At 37.6% G+C, this 19358-nt stretch overlaps 1 protein-coding gene across 2 annotated transcripts; it reads left to right on the top strand.

Moving 5' to 3' along the window:
- The first annotated feature begins 530 nt into the window (after nucleotides 1–530).
- ppil4 (peptidylprolyl isomerase (cyclophilin)-like 4) lies at nucleotides 531–18440 on the top strand. Of its 2 annotated transcripts, XM_084090343.1 has the most exons (14): nucleotides 531–657; nucleotides 950–1017; nucleotides 1355–1419; nucleotides 1502–1619; nucleotides 1716–1858; nucleotides 7019–7115; nucleotides 8246–8359; nucleotides 8473–8597; nucleotides 14675–14741; nucleotides 15236–15347; nucleotides 15841–15937; nucleotides 16353–16470; nucleotides 16565–16633; nucleotides 17884–18440. In XM_084090343.1, the coding sequence occupies exons 1-14, from the start codon at nucleotides 588–590 to the stop codon at nucleotides 18073–18075; spliced, it is 1455 nt and encodes a 484-aa protein (XP_083946469.1). In that variant the 5' UTR covers nucleotides 531–587; the 3' UTR covers nucleotides 18076–18440. The 2 variants fall into 2 exon arrangements, with proteins under 2 accessions (XP_083946469.1, XP_083946470.1); XM_084090344.1 differs by lacking the exon at nucleotides 16565–16633.
- The last annotated feature ends 918 nt before the right edge of the window (nucleotides 18441–19358 follow it).

Genomic DNA, 19358 nt, shown 5'->3' with positions numbered 1-19358 from the left:
CTCTTCTTCAGTGTTTCTGGTTGAAGGCTGTGGAAAGATGTGTCTACATTTATAGTTGATAAAACCCTTCCAGATTTTTTCATTGTTTATTTAAAGTATAATAACAGTATTAAAAAAGTAGGTGTATTTAAGTATTTGTATATCAACCTATAAGTTAAATTTCGCACAGTCTACATGCAAACTTTCCAACAAATAGGCTACCATTTTTTTTTCTGCAGCTTTCAAACAAATATAAAATTTGTATCTGTTATTAAGTTTAGTACAAATAGGTAAGCTATAAAGACCATTAGTTTATGGGAAACACTTTCATTAGCTACATTAGTTAAGAATAAATTACATTTAGGTATGCATTTTGCAAATTTCTGTTTATGAATGTAATATTTACCATGCAAGATGTAGAAGTTCACCACATATTCAAACATTTTGCTTCTGTGTGTGAAAGAACATATAACATCTTTTAGAGATAATTTATAATTCTAGTTGAGAGCTCCTGCCGCCTGTATCAAACATGTGACGTTATATCTGCGACTCTTCTCAGTGCGCATGCGCGGTGTCTGTCCGGCGCATGTCGATGATATTGAAACGACATGGCGGTGTTATTGGAAACAACGTTAGGAGATATCGTGATTGATTTATACACAGAAGAGAGACCGAAAGGTAATTAATAATAACATTAATGACAGGCGACGGGTGTAAACGTATTTGCACTGTAAGCAAGATTGCACTAAATGCTAGTTTTTTTAATACAATCAACAAAACGTCGTGATAAATATAAGACATCTCTGTAGGAACTTTTTAACGTTACTTGATAAACATGTTTATTTGCATGTACAACCAGAATTCTAGTTGTTATATTATTTAATGTTTCGCTAGAAGAGTACTAAACAACTACATGATAGCATGATATGTAATATATCTGATAACCAGAATTGTGCTTCTAATATTTCAGCCTCGCTGAACTTCCTGAAACTGTGCAAAATCAAATATTACAACTATTGTCTGATTCACAATGTTCAGGTAATGTATGTCTTACATTCTGTGTGCACTGAAGAGTGCATTTTGTGTGCGTTATTATATTGTTCAAAATGGTATTATCCTTAATGTCCATTTATATTTTTGTTTTATTTCCTATGAAACCATTAACGTTATAAGAAATGGAGACTGGTTGACTGGAGATTCAAAAAGCTTTCAGTTCTGAAAGTTACATTGTTTTCATAGAATCACATTTATCTCATAAATTCAAGGCAAAATTTTAATGATTACTGTAGGATATGCAAATTAATATTTCTACTGTAGTTATCACTGCTATTGACTGTTGGCAGTACATGTTGCATGTGTTCTTGACCCGCTCCAGAGAGACTTCATCGTTCAGACGGGAGACCCCACCGGCACGGGCCGAGGAGGAGAGTCTGTGTTCTGGTAAGAATCAGGTTCATGTTATTGTGTTTTTGTGCTGACCGAATACACGTGTTGTGTGATGGTGATGTCTGTGTGTTTGCAGTAAACTGTATGGCGATCAGGCACGCTTCTTTGAATCCGAGAAGGTGCCCAGGATCAAGCACAGAAAGAAAGGGACGGTGTCTATGGTGAACAACGGCACCGACCAGCATGGCTCTCAGGTTAATTGTGCACATATATCTAATACACAGTGTTATGTCAACATGTGGATATCATTGTCAGTGTTTGAGTGTGTGACCTTTTCTTTTGGCTCCCAGTTCCTGATCACCACAAGTGAGAATCTGGATTATTTGGATGGTGTTCACACTGTGTTTGGAGAGGTCACAGAGGGCATGGACGTGCTCTCTAAAATCAACGAGACCTTTGTTGACACTGACTTCATCCCCTTTCAGGACATCAGGTAGGACAAAGTGTTTTGAGAGAGAGAGAGAAAGACCACATTACCAAATATTTTTGTAAGTGTATGATAACCGGTGTGCAGAATCATCAATATTGAATAATTCAAGAGTGCAGCGTACAGCTGATGAGAACAAGTAATGTTTTCCCCATGTAAAGTCAAGTAGAGCAAGTCAGTAAGTGCGTTTACATGCGATTATAATGGGATTTTGGAAATATTGCATTTAAACATTACCTCACGTAAACACAATACTTTGAGTAAACGGTATGTGCGCATGTGCTTAGATGTACGCGGATGCCGTGTGTTTTTCACACAACTTCATGAACGAACTCTGTGACATTCTTCTGAAGTTTTCCCTCCACTCTTGAGTCGCTAAACTCTGTTGATGCAACTCGCAGTCTCTGCTCCGTTTCGTCATCCAGAGACTGTGAAGAAAGCAATGAAGCGTAGGCAAACCCAGTTACAGCGGCATTGCAGTGTTCATCACGCCGCAGAATAACCTTCCAGTACGTCAAATGTGTTTTGCATTTGATGAAAGTGGATTAAAACGAGGACCAGTAACACACCTACTGTATGTGAGTTCACCATTTGTAGAAAGGCAGTAAAAATAACCACACTTCTTAGTGAATAATCAGAATATAATGAAAATCGCATGTAAATGTGAGTGAAGAGTTTTGCTCGTGTCATTTATACATCTTACTGCGATTTAGTCCTTAAGTACCAGATTATTGGTGTACTTGTAAATGTAGTGGATGTTTTCCTGTTGGAAAATGCCAGGTTAGTGGCTTCAGATCTTTGGAAGATACTGAGTTTTAGGCGCTTAGCAGCAAGTTAACTAGTTATACTGAGAAATATCTGTGAAATAATTCAGATTAATTTGTTCCATTATTTTGGTATTATTTATTTTCTCCTCTAAATGACACAAGAAGTCAAAAACCAAACAAATGCTGCTTGATCGCTTTTCATTGCCGGTTAGCTGGTCTCTTCCAAGGTTGTTCTTGTCCAGAGTACAATTACAAATGTGATTTTAGTAAATTTAAACATATTAAATGACTAAAACAAGAAAGCAAAGACAAGTCACTTTGATTTAAAATGTAGCAATATTGTGCGCATCGGCAATGCCATTAGACTAGTTTTGCGAGTATAAGATAATAAGGATCTCTGATATAAACTTCAGTTGATGAAATGGTGTTTGAGTTGGTAAGTTTGTTTCTGTGAATCATTTAAAGTGTCTATTTCAGTGAAAGATTCAAAACCATGATTCAGCTATTTGTATGTGTCTTCACCCAAATTGGAAGAATCTGTGTGATGTTTTTCATGTATTAAAAAAATAAATAAAGCATTATCACATGAACAAGAATGCTTTTGTTCCGAGTATTAAACATGTTTCACAAGTTAGTCTTGGTTTTCAACCTACAGCATGAGTTTGAAATGTGACATTGCTTTTATATAGCAGTTCAATAAACGATATGTTAATATCGGGGAAGGTTTTATTTCATTATAAACACAATGTTGCATTTACTGTTTTTGCTCCAAGCAAATTAATGTTTTTTTTTTTACGAATTAAATGTTGCACAGGGTTCCCACGGGTCCTTGAAATCCTCGAAAGTTTGTGAATCTGAAAAAAAGGCCCTGGAAAGTTTTTGAACACAAACATAATAGATACAAAAGTGCTTGAATTTATTTTTATGCAAGTCCATATTATTCCCTCTGGTCTGCCAATGTGTTACTTCACCAACACTTCGTGGCCTATGCATACTAGCTTGCTCAATTTCGGTTAGTTACGGGCATTTACGCGTTACGTTAAAGGAGTAGTTCACTTTAAAATGAAAGTTAGCCCATGATTTACTCCCCCTCAAGTAGGGCTGCACAATATATCAAAATTATCAAAATATCGCAAATGTATATATCACGATATGCATATCGCAACTGGAGTCATGAACAAAAGACAGAGAAAATCAATCTCTCGGCTGAATAACTTTTATAGCTTTAATAATAATCAGTATATATGTAATTCATACAGTGAAAACTAAGCAGTGTTTTATTTTTTACATTTGATTATTCAGTTTCTGTTGTTAAATAAACCTGATGTAGGATAACCTGAAACCCTGTGGTTTACACTGATGTTAAAATTCACAAAAAGAATGTGAAACACGAATGTGAAAGCAAGCAAAGATTTAGAAGTTGCATTTCATGCATTTGTAACATCACGATTAGACTATTGCAACTCTCTTTATTGTGGTCTTCCTCAATCTCCACTATCTCGATTACAAATCGTTCAAAATGCAGCTGCGAGACTTTTGACTGGGTCTAGAAAGAGGGATCATATTTCTCCTGTTTTGGCATCGCTGCACTGGCTTCCCATTAAGTTTAGAGTTGATTTTAAGATCCTTATGTTTGTTTATAAGGCGTTGTCTGGCTGTGCACCAAGGTATATTTGTGATCTTATTGTGCCACACTGTCCTGCTAGGGCACTTAGATCTTCAAATCACTTGCTTTTAAATGTGTCACGATGTCGCTACAAATTAAAGGGTGATCGGGCCTTTTCTGTGGTTGGCCCAAGCTTTGGACTCGTCTCCCTTATCATGTGAGGTCTACGGAGCCCCTAAAGGGACGTGGTGGTGGAATTTTTTTTAGGATGGGAGATTTTTTGTTCCCACGCAAAACCTGTTTTGAGCTCGGACAGACACTTCCTGTTTAATGTCCCGCTGGCAGTGTTTCAGAGCTCCGTACGTTAATGGAGCGTTTCATAGTGTTTGAACTTGGACTCAAATATAAGAAATGCGGTCAGTGCTTATAAGGAGTTCAGTGAAGTTGGCAATATTCACATAGGCTATTCGAACTTCCCTATTCTTGAGCTAAACGTTGTTAAAACACAAACAACACCTATTTACAATCACAGTAACCTAGACAACGAGCTACAACCCAATTCTCATCAAGACGAGCTTTATATGCTAATATTCATTTCTCTAACCAGACGAATGAGAGACAAGTCCAAATAAGGGGCCGTCTGTAAAGGGCAAATCTCAAAACCCTTCTGCACATTTTATAGCCTATTATTAAACATATTCAATAGCTTCACTGTGACACACTGTACCTTTTTAGAAATAAATATTAAATAACTTCACACTGTGTGAAGTGTAGGCTTACATACAGTGTACAGTGTAATGCCATCAAATTCAGTAAGCAAATATAATGCAAAAGCTGCGTAGCCTACAGTACCAATATCATTTGTGTAAAGAATAGGCCTACTTATTTTTATGTGCAATTACTTCCCAAACTAACTGTTGCAACATTAGAGCAGTGATGTGTCATGTGTGAACTAAATTTGGTGTGTTACAGTGACGTTATTGAATATTTTTCATAATATAAAATGTGCAAAAGCAGTGTAGTATGACCAGTGGGTCACCATTGATGTGTAAACTGAATTGGGTGGCACTACAGTTTGTAACATTGAAGTTAATGACTATTTGACTGTGAGTTGATGCTGTAGTCGTTTTTGGGTTATATTGCATTTTGCAGACGGTCCCTCTCAGCCGCCTGCTCATAGAGATCAATTTAGCCTTATAAAGCTCGTCTTGATGAGAATCGGGTTGTAGCTCGTTGTCTAGGTTACTGTGATTGTAAATAGGTGTTGTTTGTGTTTTAACAACGTTTAGCTCAAGAATAGGGAAGTTCGAATAGCCTATGTGAATATTGCCAACTTCACTGAACTCCTTATAAGCACTGACCGCATTTCTTTATATTTGAGTCCAAGTTCAAACACTATGAAACGATCCATTAACGTACGGAGCTCTGAAACACTGCCAGCGGGACATTAAACAGGAAGTGTCTGTCCGAGCTCAAAACAGGTTTTGCGTGGGAACGCAAAGTTTCTCGGGGGAACGCAAAAGATTTTTTTTTTAAAAATATCTCCCAACCTAAAAAAATTTCCACCACCACGTCCCTTTAGGGGCTCCGTATAGGTCTGCTCCTTCATTGGACATTTTTAAATCTACTCTGAAAACACATTTTTATTCTTTAGCTTTTGGAAACTTGTAATTGTTGTTTTTTATAGTGTAGTCCTGCTATGCACTATGTACAGCACTTTGGATCAATTTGTATTGTGTTAAATGTGCTTTATAAATAAAGGTTGTTGTTGTTGTATGTTGGTTATAGAATTTTAAAGATATTTTAAAGATAATTTAAGTTTATTTTACACACTTTAAGCATTATCGTATCGCATATCGAATATTTCTTCAATATCGTGCAGCCCTCAAGCTATCCTAGCCTTTATATTGGGAGCTATACAGTTGCTTACAGGACATTACACAAGTTTTTATTTTTTTAACACCTCCAGATGCCACTTTTCACTTTTTCAAAAAATGGATTATAAAGGCCTTTACTCTATTTTAATGTGAAATATTGAATTTATTGGAAAAAATAATAAAATAAAACAATATATATTAGTTCTAATGGAAAAAAATAGCTCATAAAAATTGTATAAATATTGCATAGTATCATAAAATCCCTTTAAAATTCTAAATAATCAAAAAATATTATTGAACAAAAATATATTACATTGGTTTTCCTGGAAAAAAAAGAAGTTACATTTCAAGGCTTTGGTCACTTTTGACTGCGATGGAGCCAAGTGTGACCCCTAAATGAAGAGGACCAGAGGGTTAGGTCCTTGAATTTGAGGGTATTGGATCTGGAAAGTCCTTGAAAGGTCCTTGAATTTGAGGTTAACCAAGGTGTGGTTGCATGATGTCTCCAAACAACACGCAGTAGTGGCGTTCCAGAATGAATCAGTGTTTTTGAACAAATCAGTTGAATGCTTCAACGACTCAAAAGGACTTGTTGCCACCAACTAAAAATCCCTTTGACTGACCGTGTCTGGAAGGCACAAACATAGACAACTGGAGTGATGCCAACAATGAGAAGTCCCAAATGTTATATCAGCTGTTATTTCAGCACTCAGTACTGTGAGCAGAGCTGGAGTCTTCATGAAGAAGAAGCTCAATTATAAGAGTTTGTTTCACATGTTTTAGTCAGTACAAAACTTCCCACACTTTAGATTGCCTCAGTTCTGAGGTTTGGGTAGTTCAGATTCATAGACATAAGGGCTGTAGACTAAACATCAGTGTTTGTGCCTGCTAAGTTTGGGCTGCATTGTGGTTGCAGGATTAATCACACAGTGATTCTGGATGACCCGTTTGATGATCCCGCGGGCCTCCCGGTTCCAGACCGATCGCCTGAACCCACTAAAGAGCAGCTGGATGTGAGTGTCTTCATTCAAACTCACCAAATTACAATACTGCGAGGTGGCAGATTTATGCCAACTTAGTTTGTAAAAATGTTAATGATAAACTTAGCATGCAGAGTCCGCTATAAGTAAACAATGATTTCCCAGTTCAGTTAAATTTCAATCACAAGGTTTTGATTTGATTGCTTGATTTCCACAGTGCGTGACGTGACTGTAACATTCCGGGTTTAGTTTATTTTCATGTTTTTTACAATTATAAATATTTTTGGTCATCATAGGTTAGTTGTTGGTCTACCTCCTTCCCATGAATAATGAATACAGTTTGGAAATAAATTTATGTTTTTTATTTTGGGTATGAGCCACACTAAAAGAAAAGGATCATGTGTTTCAAAATAGCTTGATGATTCATTTTTTTTCCTCCCCAAAGTTTCAAAGATGAAAGAAAATGCTGATAAATAGCTATTGAACCGATTCTGAAGTGCATGAAACGAGTCAGTAATTCCAGTTTTACTTTTTCTGCTTGAACCTTCTACTTGGTAACAAATTTGCATAATGACAGCCTGTGGTCTTCATTGGCTGCCTGTGAACAACACCATCTGACCAATCAGAGCGGAGGAGGCTCTCCGTTCTCTCTCTAAACCCCTCCTTTCTGTTTCAGACACTGGGAGAAGAAATGTGACGCTGCAGTCAGTGAACATGATTAAATTATGATGATTATGATGAAATTTAAAGTGTTTTTTGACCTTGAATGCATGTAAACATGTTGTAGGAGACTCCAAAACAAAATGAGGAGCCTTTAAAATAACATAATAAAGACACTTTAAGTATTATAAAATAAGCAATGGGTTCAGTTCCTTGGAAATGCATGAACTGATTATTTAATTATGTAATTTTACTATGTGTAAAACATTTAAAATACTAGGTTGATTATTAAACTTCAGGTTAGATGTTCACTTCTAAACCCTTTAAATGTAGTGATTTAATGCCAATATAAAAATATGAATTATTATTATTGCAGTGTTAAGTGTGTGTGTGTGTGGGGGGTGCTATTCAAATCAGAAAGAGCAGGTGATGTGTTTTTGTTTTTTTAAATGTGCCTTGTTATTGATATTAGATTGAATAATCCATGCTTGTTCATGTTTTAGAGTGGTCGGATTGGAGCAGATGAGGCCATAAACGATGTTGACGGAGATGCTGAGCAGCTGGATGAACTGATAAAAGACAAGGAAGCAAAGACGCAAGCCATTTTACTAGAGATGGTAAAGTTCATCACTTCCACATGAACATGACTCACTCTAGACATCTTTTACTCATCACCTCACATGAAGATGCTGTTAACTATGTGAACATGTGAATGTTTGCTTGTTGAAAGGTGGGTGATCTGCCAGATGCAGAAGTTAAACCTCCAGAGAACGTGCTGTTTGTGTGTAAACTGAATCCTGTGACCACAGATGAAGATCTAGAGATCATCTTCTCACGTTTCGGCTCCATTAAATGGTGAGATAGTAGAATATTTTACTGCTGTATTAGTTCCAATGATAGTCAGACACTCGTCGTTGTGGTTAAACATTGTGAGTGAAGTTTAGGGCTGGGAACCGAAAGATTAAATTTTTGAACCTCTGCAAGGGTTGATCCAAGGACTTTTACCTTTTGAGCTCTTAAAGCACTTAACTAAGGTCTTAGCTAGTGGTGCTTTTCTTGTTTTACACATGAGTGATCTGTCATTAAAATTAAACCTTTTGTCTATATATAATATAAATATCGTAAATAATATTGGTCACACTTTAGATAAGGGTTCAATACTCACTATTAACAATGACTTTTAACTCATTAAACTCCTAATTACTACTTATTAATAGTTATTAAGGTAGTTAAGTAGTTTAGGTATTGGGTAGGATTAAGAGATGTAGAATATGGTCATGCAGAATAAGACATTAAAGGTATACTTCACCCAAAAATGAAAATTCTGTAAGACTTTTGTTCATCTTCGAGAAACACAAATGAAGATATTTTTTTTATGAAATCTGAGAGCTTTCTGTCGCTCCTATGACAGCTACGCAACTACCACTTTGACGCTTAAAAAAGTTAATTAAGAGATCATGAAACTAATCCATATGAATTGAGTGGTTTAGTCCAGATTTTCTGAAGAGACTCGATCGCTTTATATGATGAACAGATTGAATTTAGGCTTTTATTCACATATAAACATTCATCAACTCGCACAGCAGTTGTGGTAAACGGAAGCTCATGCAAGAACCAATGAGGTTCATTCATGTCAGTGCCCTGAAAAGTTGTCGTTAGCACCAGTTTGCTTTTCCAGACACAGTTTGATGAAAATATCCAGCTTGCCATCTGGGAGAGGGTTTGTTTTCATGTAGTCAAGACTGGTAAAACAGCTCTCAACTGCAGCAACAGCACTGAGGTCTGCTTTCTGTATAGTCTGGCTTAATGTGGCTTAATGTTCTCCTGCAGCACATCAGCCAGGAAATGACTAAATGCAACAAATGGGTTTTGAAAACCCTTTCCCCTCTGCCAGCAATGTCAGCATTGTGACTGGTTTGGGCCAAATTCTCCATGTGAATGGCAACAGCTGCGTACTGCCCATCTTGGCTTAGATCATATTTTTCTCTCAGGAAAACCTTCAGTGTAGGGGTGTGACGGTTAGTATATAACCGTGAGACTGACGGTTATAGTTGAACACCGTCATTAGAACTCTATAACCACCAAAACCATGTTATTAAAATATTTTTTAATAACATTTTTTATCATAGAGAATGTTTAAATACTAATTAAAAACAATTGTTAACAGTCTGTGTTATTATTGGTCTACGTCGTTTCCAACTGTATTGATTCTTTGCCAAGTACCCCCTGACCGACCGCCAATCATTTGAGATAGAAATAAAAGCTATGATATAGTGATGTGCCATCATTATGAGATTTATTAAACAAATGAAAAACATTTGCAATAATAAACATTAGCAATGAACATTTGCAATCGGGAGAAATGGTTTTTACCACTTAATGAAGTTTTGTTTTGTAAATCGTCAGACATGATTTTTACCACTTCATTAAGTTTTGCTTTGTAGAAAGCCTTTCTTTAAAGCGAATTTCGTTTTGTACAAATTGTATCTTAATTTTAATAAATGTTTCATCAACCAATTGCATGTATTTAATAAATAAAAAGCAAATATAGCAGACAATATAATAACCGTGACATGGAGGCGCCGGCGCGCCGCATTCACTTGCATTGCATTGCTAGAGCGCATCTCATCGTAAATGAATGAAACTCAGCGTAGGCCTATGCCTCATACATTAGCATTAAATATCTTTGCTGCATCCTTTCTAGAACAGACAAGGGCTTTCTTGCGGCTCGCATCAGCAGAGCATTGCATCGTCCATAGACCGCAAAACAATCAGCGGATGGCGGGCGGGTGCGGCTTTGAAATCTGGTCAAAAACGTTGGTGCGGATGATGAGTTTTGTGATGCGGTTGCGGATGAACTAATACCCCATCCGCATATCTCTATTGATAACAACATTGAACACTACACAAATATTAATTTTATTCAAACTAAGTTGCCCTATAACAGACGAACGTCGCAACCCCCCCCGATGACGGTTATGTTACGAACCGTCACATTTGACTCACGTCATAACCGCCATCACCAATTCTGAAAACGGCACACCCCGACTTCAGTGCGCTGTCTAAATGAGGCACCCAACATATTCCTTTCACTGGCTTTGGTTTGTAAGACGTAGATTCTTCACGAACTATCTTAAGTTCTCTTTTGCTCTTTGGGCTGAAATGGTAGGTTTTCCAAATCAAGTGCAAGGTGTCATTTACACGATTCACTTTGCCCACCTCTTTCAAAACCCCAAGTAGTGCCAGCTCCAGCCTGTGAGCCAAACAGTGAATGTCTATCAGTTTCGGATTGTCCACTCTCAGTTTTGCAACAACATCAGCTGTTTGGCCCATGTTCACGTTTGCACCATCAACACAAAATCCAACAAGCCTTTGCCCTCAGTCATCTAATCCAAATTTTGACTTTGAGGATTGAATGCAGTCAGTTACACCATCAGCATGAGCATGTGGCAGCTCTGTAACAGAGACATAAGCTAAATGATTTACTGGTAACCCATCATGTGAATACCTGAAATAGATAGTCACAGAAGAATCTGTTGCACCATCAATCATGACTCTTTCACTTTATTTGTCTCTATGTCCTGTAAATCTGCAGCAATGTTTGAAATGAGTTCAGCACAACGGACATCATTATCATACGTTGGGGAAATGTCCAGACCATTTTGTTTCTTCAGCAGAATCAGTGGCTTCATCTGAATGAAACTCAATTCCTCCTTTGCGATATAATATGCTGTATTAATTTTCACAGAAAGCTCTCATCTCTCTGCGTTGTCATTCTTTTTTATTTTCAGTTTGAAACCCTTTTGCGATCGCAGATTCCTCGGGGTCTTTGCTTAAAGCCATGATCATACTATCACAACAAGCTGCATGTCGTTTGCTGTTTGAGTGCGCTGTAAGCTTTTGACGTTTGAAACTGCGAGACCCTGATACAAAGTCCGTTTGACCTGCTAAGCTAGGTTTCGCATCCTCCTCCTCTTCATACAAAAGCCAATCAAAGTCCGACAGCCTCTGAGTCTCGAATTTTCGCTTTTCCGTGACACTTTTTGATTCTTTGAGTCTTTTCCGCCATATTTGACGTGCTTAGCTGGGGTTCTCCAGCGCATTCGCCGTCCTCTGTCTCTTTAATTTTCTTTGAAGAAAAAAAATTATCAAGCGTTTTCTGCTGAGACTGGAATTTTTTGGATCCATTTGCATCCATGGTACAACAAAGAAAGACCATTTTCAAACGCAGCACGTTTGAGCTTCCTCAAGAACCAATGAGGTTCATTCTCGTGTTACGCAGCACGTTTGAGCTTCAGCTTCAGGTTTGTTCTTGCACTTCAAGGAGATTTGGTTGAGCTTCTGTTTGTTCACTGATCAATGTTTATATGTGGATTAAATTGTTATTGTATAAAGCAATTGTGTCTCTTAAGAAAATTTGGACTAAACCGCTCAATTCATATGGATTTAGTTTTAATGAACTTTTTGAAGCATCAAAGTGGTAGTTGTTTAGGTAATGGAGGGACAGAAAGCTCTCCGATTTCATCAAAAAGATCTTCATTTCTGTTCTGAAGATGAACGAAAGTCTTATGGGTTTGGAACGACATGACGGTGACTAATTAATGACAGAATTTTCATTTTTGGGTGAACTATTCCTTTAATTTGTGCTTTATAAGTACTAATAAACAGGCAATATCCTAGTAATATCCATGATAATAAGAAACTAGTTAATAGTGAGTATTAACTATGTGTTTGCATAACTTTGCTATTACAGATTTGAAGTGAATAAACACAGTAAAAGTCTTTGTTTTATTTTGACTATGCCATGTGTTTATGTATTTCTATTTTTTTTTATATACAGTGAGGAAAATAAGTATTTGAACACCCTGCTATTTTGCAAGTTCTCCCACTTGGAAATCATGGAGGGGTCTGAAATTGTCATCGTAGGTGCATGTCCACTGTGAGAGACATAATCTAAAAAATAAATTAAAAAAATCACAATGTATGATTTTTTAACTATTTATTTGTATGATACAGCTGCAAATAAGTATTTGAACACCTGTCTATCAGCTAGAATTCTGACCCTCAAAGACCTGTTAGTCTGCCTTTAAAATGTCCACCTCCACTCCATTTATTATCCTAAATTAGATGCACCTGTTTGAGGTCGTTAGCTGCATAAAGACAGCTGTCCACCCCATACAATCAGTAAGAATCCAACTACTAACATGGCCAAGACCAAAGAGCTGTCCAAAGACACTAGAGACAAAATTGTACACCTCCACAAGGCTGGAAAGGGCTACGGGGAAATTGCCAAGCAGCTTGGTGAAAAAAGGTCCACTGTTGGAGCAATCATTAGAAAATGGAAGAAGCTAAACATGACTGTCAATCTCCCTCGGATCTCACCAAGCTCCATGCAAGATCTCACCTCGTGGGGTCTCAATGATCCTAAGAAAGGTGAGAAATCAGCCCAGAACTACACGGGAGGAGCTGGTCAATGACCTGAAAAGAGCTGGGACCACCGTTTCCAAGGTTACTGTTGGTAATACACTAAGACGTCATGGTTTGAAATCATGCATGGCACGGAAGGTTCCCCTGCTTAAACCAGCACATGTCAAGGCCCGTCTTAAGTTTGCCAATGACCATTTGGATGATCCAGAGGAGTCATGGGAGAAAGTCATGTGGTCAGATGAGACCAAAATAGAACTTTTTGGTCATAATTCCACTAAACGTGTTTGGAGGAAGAAGAATGATGAGTACCATCCCAAGAACACCATCCCTACTGTGAAGCATGGGGGTGGTAGCATCATGCTTTGGGGGTGTTTTTCTGCACATGGGACAGGGCGACTGCACTGTATTAAGGAGAGGATGACCGGGGCCATGTATTGCGAGATTTTGGGGAACAACCTCCTTCCCTCAGTTAGAGCATTGAAGATGGGTCGAGGCTGGGTCTTCCAACATGACAATGACCCGAAGCACACAGCCAGGATAACCAAGGAGTGGCTCTGTAAGAAGCATATCAAGGTTCTGCCGTGGCCTAGTCAGTCTCCAGACCTAAACCCAATAGAGAATCTTTGGAGGGAGCTCAAACTCCGTGTTTCTCAGCGACAGCCCAGAAACCTGACTGATCTAGAGAAGATCTGTGTGGAGGAGTGGGCCAAAATCCCTCCTGCAGTGTGTGCAAACCTGGTGAAAAACTACAGGAAACGTTTGACCTCTGTAATTGCAAACAAAGGCTACTGTACCAAATATTAACATTGATTTTCTCAGGTCTTCAAATACTTATTTGCAGCTGTATCATACAAATAAATAGTTAAAAAATCATACATTGTGATTTCTGGATTTTTTTTTTTAGATTATGTCTCTCACAGTGGACATGCACCTACGATGACAATTTCAGACCCCTCCATGATTTCTAAGTGGGAGAACTTGCAAAATAGAAGGGTGTTCAAATACTTATTTTCCTCACTGTATATATATATATATATTTTAATTATGTACATAATTTTTCTTTTTTCTTTTGATTGAGAGGGGGCTGAGGGTTAAGCCTGCAATACATTCATCTAGGACTATTTTAGCAGCAGGCAGTATGTATAGCACACACAGTATTTTCTGTATGCAGGGAATGCGCAAATGTGCGTTATGCAACCTAGCACACTGTGAAAACAAAACCACTAATGTAACATCCTCTGCTGTTTGAAGTGCTTATCTTTGCGTATTGGTTCACATAATTGTTTTATAGTCGGATATCCTGTGTGAAATTAACAGTATGCTAGTATTCAGTTCCGACCATAGCCTGGGCCTGAATCTTACTGTAATGCTGTTCAGGGGCATCAGTGTGTGAAAGTCATAAGGACAAATCAAAGTTCTAGTCTCTTCTGTTAGGCAAATATGTGTGTAGATGCATGTACTGTATGTTATCTGATTTGATCTAACATGGTAATGTTTATTTGCAGTTGTGAGATCATCAGAGACTGGAAAACAGGAGAATCTCTGTGCTATGCATTCATCGAGTTTGACAAGGTTTGTAAAGTTTCTAATGAAATCAAGTTAGATTAAATCATGTGTACGCGATGTCTACACTGAACAAGATCCAAATGACTTTGCTGTCTCTCTCATCGCGCCCTGTCCAGTGTAGACAGTACCACTGATTATAATGGGTTCTCTTTGATTTTGTTGTGTTGTCACACCACTCACATCCGCTGTAGATACGATATAAACATCTCAGAATTTGTGCGGTTGTTTTGACTCGAGGTTGCTTCATCAATGAATAGTCCTCCACAGCTACTGTACACTTTTAAGCAAACTTAAAAGGTCTCTGTTCTGTAAATCTGCCATATCTTTGCTTTTTAAGAAGTTGAGTCTTGAATCACTCTTAAAAGGGTTTATTGTGTGTCGAATGGCCTTGTAAATGAATTAAGTGAGTTTCTCAGGGAGGTCATCAAAATGTTCATTCAGGGCATTTACATTGCGAGCCATTTTGGAATAATCAATGCATTTGTGTATTATTTGATAAGGAGGAGGACTGTGAAAAAGCGTACTTCAAAATGGACAACGTCCTGATAGATGACCGTCGCATTCATGTGGACTTCAGCCAGTCTGTGTCTAAAATCAAATGGAAAGGCAAAGGTAAGTCTGTCCCTGCTTATTAAACGCATACCCTGTTAAATAATAGAAATGTAATTATTTGCTATGTTTCCATTTAAAGTTGTGCAAAATTGGAATATCGCATCAAACATTTTCCATCATAGTTTGTCTTATCGGATAAAAAATAAATAAATAAATAAATTAACATGTACCGCGTTAGACTAAACTGAGAAGGGTCATAGCACTTGCATATTGTTGTCATACTGTTAGTTTCACTGCTTCTATTGTTCTCATTTGTAAGTCGCTTTGGATAAAAGCGTCTGCTAAATTAATAAATGTAAATGTAATTTAATAAAAAATATATCCGCCTGTTTTTTTGATATGCACTTTTTTTTTTTGTGGTGCTGCTCAGTTATTGTTGTTTATCTGCAATGTTAAATGTCCATGTTAATAAATGCAAAACAATGAATACAACTAAACTGAAGTAATATACACAGTATATGATATATTTATTGTCAGCATGTTTCATTTCTAGGTGGGAAGTACACCAAAGATGACTTTAAGGCCTATGAGAAAGACCTGGACAACAAATCCAAACTGGCTTTGAAAGACAAAGTCAAAAGCAAGCAGGAGTATCCTTCTGATAATCTCTGGACACTTAAATCATGCTTGGACAATTGTATTTCACTCTTTGGATTTTATGCAAACTCTCCAAAAGAGGTTTACAGTAGATCCAGTGCAGAGATGGTTTGGCTTGAATCACGGGTTTAGTCATCAGAACATCACACTCTGACAAGTGTGAGCTCATGTTATTGATTTAACCGTTACACATTAATGACTATAAAGGGCGGCTGTAATCTTCTGGTTTTAACCTCTTAACCTGCTTTTCTTATAGCAGTAGCTTAAAACTGTGCAAAAAATTCAACATGTTGTGTAAATGCATTACAAAGACCTTTTCACTGGACTAAAATGCACTTGGTTTTAAGTTATTGAAAAATAGATAGGAAATCTTCCCACAAGTAAGTAGTTCTTAACTGTTTTCTAAAGCTCCCGTTATGAGCTTCTCTTGGACGAAGAGGAGGACGACAGGCGGAAGGACGACAGAGAGAAGCGAGACCGGAAACGACACTCAGACAACGAAAGGACCAAGGATAAAAAATCAAAGGTACGATGCTGTGGATTTGAATAGTTGAGTGGTTCTCAGTTGTTTTTTCTTCAGACTCTGCCTCTATAATCTTTACTTTTTTTATACAACAAAGTCAGTACTTCTATCAGCCCAAGAGCAGACAGAGGCAGGACACGAGAAGGAGGCAGGAGATGAAGTGATGGTAAACATGAGCAGATTTTATTGAATAATCTTTGTTGTGTCTTCATCTGCCCTGCACAAAATCAACAACGCAAAGACAAGCTCGAGACCTTGAGATGGAGACAGGCTCGTATCTGCTGCACACAACATGAGATTAAACGGCAATAGGAAAAATAATATAAAATGAAACATTTTTAAATGTGTCCTATATAAACGTTTATTAGATTGCATGTGTGAAGCAGCTGATTGATGCAGGTCTGCAGTATCTTAATTGATATTACTTTGCAAAAATAAAAAATAAAGGGACAGTTGCAATATTTAAAATAATATTTTCACTCTGTTTAAACGTATTATGTTATTATTATTGCACTGTTCATTTGCAGTGACTTATTGGTGTCTGGATTCCTTTGCCTGGCCCATAATCCTTATCATTTATAAATATAAGTAATATATCATTGCTCTTTTTTGGCTTGGCTAGTAATTTGTTGCACTGAACTCGTGGTCAGCACAAACCATGTTATGTTTAACCTGTATTTGTTGTAGTGGCTCTCTAGAGAATGAGGGCATGTCATGCAATTTGGCAATATACAAAAATACTGTAGACGTTGTTTGATGTTGAAAAGATACAGTGTTTTCTCCTAAATCAAATTTGATAAGCTTATTTTAGTTTGCTATTGCAATTATACATGATTATGAAGTTAGTTATGTGTGATTATTATGGGATTTTCCCTGCTACACACCAAACATGTGAACCACTGTTGCTTTAACAAATTAAGGACAGGAATGTTAGTGTTCATCTATATTTTTTATGGACTTGAGCTGCGTCTGAAATGGCGTACTGTATTGTAGGCACTGCACACATTTGGTGTGAAACGTACTTTGTGACCGTTCAAAAAGTATGTTCTGTATATTATGAATGTGTGTATGAATGCAAATCGGAGATGCTAGATCTGCCATGTTGTCATTATCATGTGACCTACCAACTTCAGCTGTGTCGCTTCACCTCCATTCACAATCCTGTCCATCGGATGCGCACTTCAGAAAGTTTCATTACTGCTGTGAATTCAGACATGCTACTCGGCTAACATACTTTTTTTTTCGCCTGCTATATAATAAGGAATTAAGACATATTTGGACACAGCGTGTTAATCTCGGGGGGAATTGACCGTTTTTTGACTAGCTGTCGAATCGGTACTGAATGAAATCTGTCTTTGTCACTTTATTCTCTTCCGTGCCTCATTATTTGTTTTTGTTTTTTCTCCTGTTTTCTAGGATCGCGATGAGAGTCGTAGAGAAAAAGATAAAGGCAGACAGCGGTCGCGTTCAAGAGACAGAGAGAGACCAAAGGACAAGGAAAGAGAGAAGGAAAAACAGAGAGACCGAGGCAGAGAGCGAGACGGCGATCACAAACGCCACAGACGAGATCGCAGTCGCAGCCCTAAGAGATCCAAGTATCACAGCTGACCAGCAGAACTGTTGCCGTTTCCGTACAACTTCCTGATCCCAGCGGAGGAAGGAGAAAACTAACCACATTTTATGATTTATTTCTCACATGTCAACAAAAAAGTCAACATGTTTGTACTTTTTGAAGATTGCTATTTCATGGAATGTTAGTAAAGTCAAAGTTCTGAAAATCTAAAATGTTTGTTTATGCAAATGTATGGATTTATAGTTCATGAGTGTTAGCATGAACACTCAGATGAGCTTTCCGTTCTCAACAAAAACTTCTGATCATTTCTGGTTTTGGAGCCTTACTCTGGCACTTCACTGTATTTAGCAAGGTCAAAAGGAAAAAATATAAAAATACACTTTGGAAATTTCTCATCAAACCCATTATTAAGCCTCATTTTCCTTGTTGGAATCATTGTTGGTATTTGAAATCAACCCAAACAAACACACCCTTGATTGCTCCGCCCCCATAATGCAAGAGTGGATGTCTGTATCATAGCATAAGCGAAGCTAAATAAAGCTTCTCGAAAAATAAAGTGAAGATAGCGAACGAATGACAAGGAAGATCACCGTACACAAGAGTATATACAAGCAAAGAGTTGGTTGTTAGTCGCCAGCAACACACTCAAAATCAACATTACTTGTGTATGGGGGAGAAACCGATCCACTTTCAACAGCGTTTTTCAGAAATCTCTTACTGCACCTTTAAAGAGAGGCGCGAGTTGGTGTCAGAGTAGTTTGTGGTTTGCTTGGGCTGTCATGCAATTAAGTTATTACAAATTGACTCATTTCTGTCTTGTTGGTTAGGATGTTTCAACAGAAATATTTCAGCGGCTATTACTGAACTTCAGTGATGAGATGCTGCCACTTTACAAACCCTACTGTGGTGAAGGCTTAGCTCATGCATATTACGCGCATGCCAACGTCTGCCCGGGGAGGGATCATCACTGGCACATGACATGAGCTAAAGAGCTGCATGCATTTACTTTAAATAGTCCCTCAAACTTGCACATGGACGTACATATTGAGGCAATCATTCATCATAGTTGCACAGAGCGGCACTGGTCTAATCCTTCATCGCAGATTTTTCAAACCAAAGATAAAACAAGGAACACGCAAACTTTTGGTGTTTGGGGAAGTGTAGGTAATCAATACCCTATTGAAAATTTTCAATTGTGCCGTAATACAGCAAATAAAAAAACTCCACACTTATTATTGGCGACTCAATTCTAATCGTAATTATAAGCTGTTGAAATGGCTTCTATGAGCAAAAATTATTAATTTTATATAGTTTTATT

The sequence above is a fragment of the Abramis brama genome (assembly GCF_963993115.1).
Source record: "Abramis brama genome assembly, chromosome: 18".
Taxonomy (NCBI): domain Eukaryota; kingdom Metazoa; phylum Chordata; class Actinopteri; order Cypriniformes; family Leuciscidae; genus Abramis; species Abramis brama.
Note: the sequence above shows the minus strand (reverse complement) of the source record. Positions and strands in the feature narration are given on the sequence as shown.

What these genes read in the sequence shown, in the direction of transcription:
- ppil4 (XM_084090343.1), top strand. Translation starts at nt 588, where the DNA reads ATGGCGGTGTTATTGGAAACAACGTTAGGAGATATCGTGATTGATTTA. An exon ending in CGTTTCGGCTCCATTAAATG is followed by an intron (nt 8,598 to 14,674) that starts GTGAGATAGTAG and finishes GTTTATTTGCAG; the next exon opens with TTGTGAGATCATCAGAGACT. An exon ending in AAAGTCAAAAGCAAGCAGGA is followed by an intron (nt 15,938 to 16,352) that starts GTATCCTTCTGA and finishes TGTTTTCTAAAG; the next exon opens with CTCCCGTTATGAGCTTCTCT.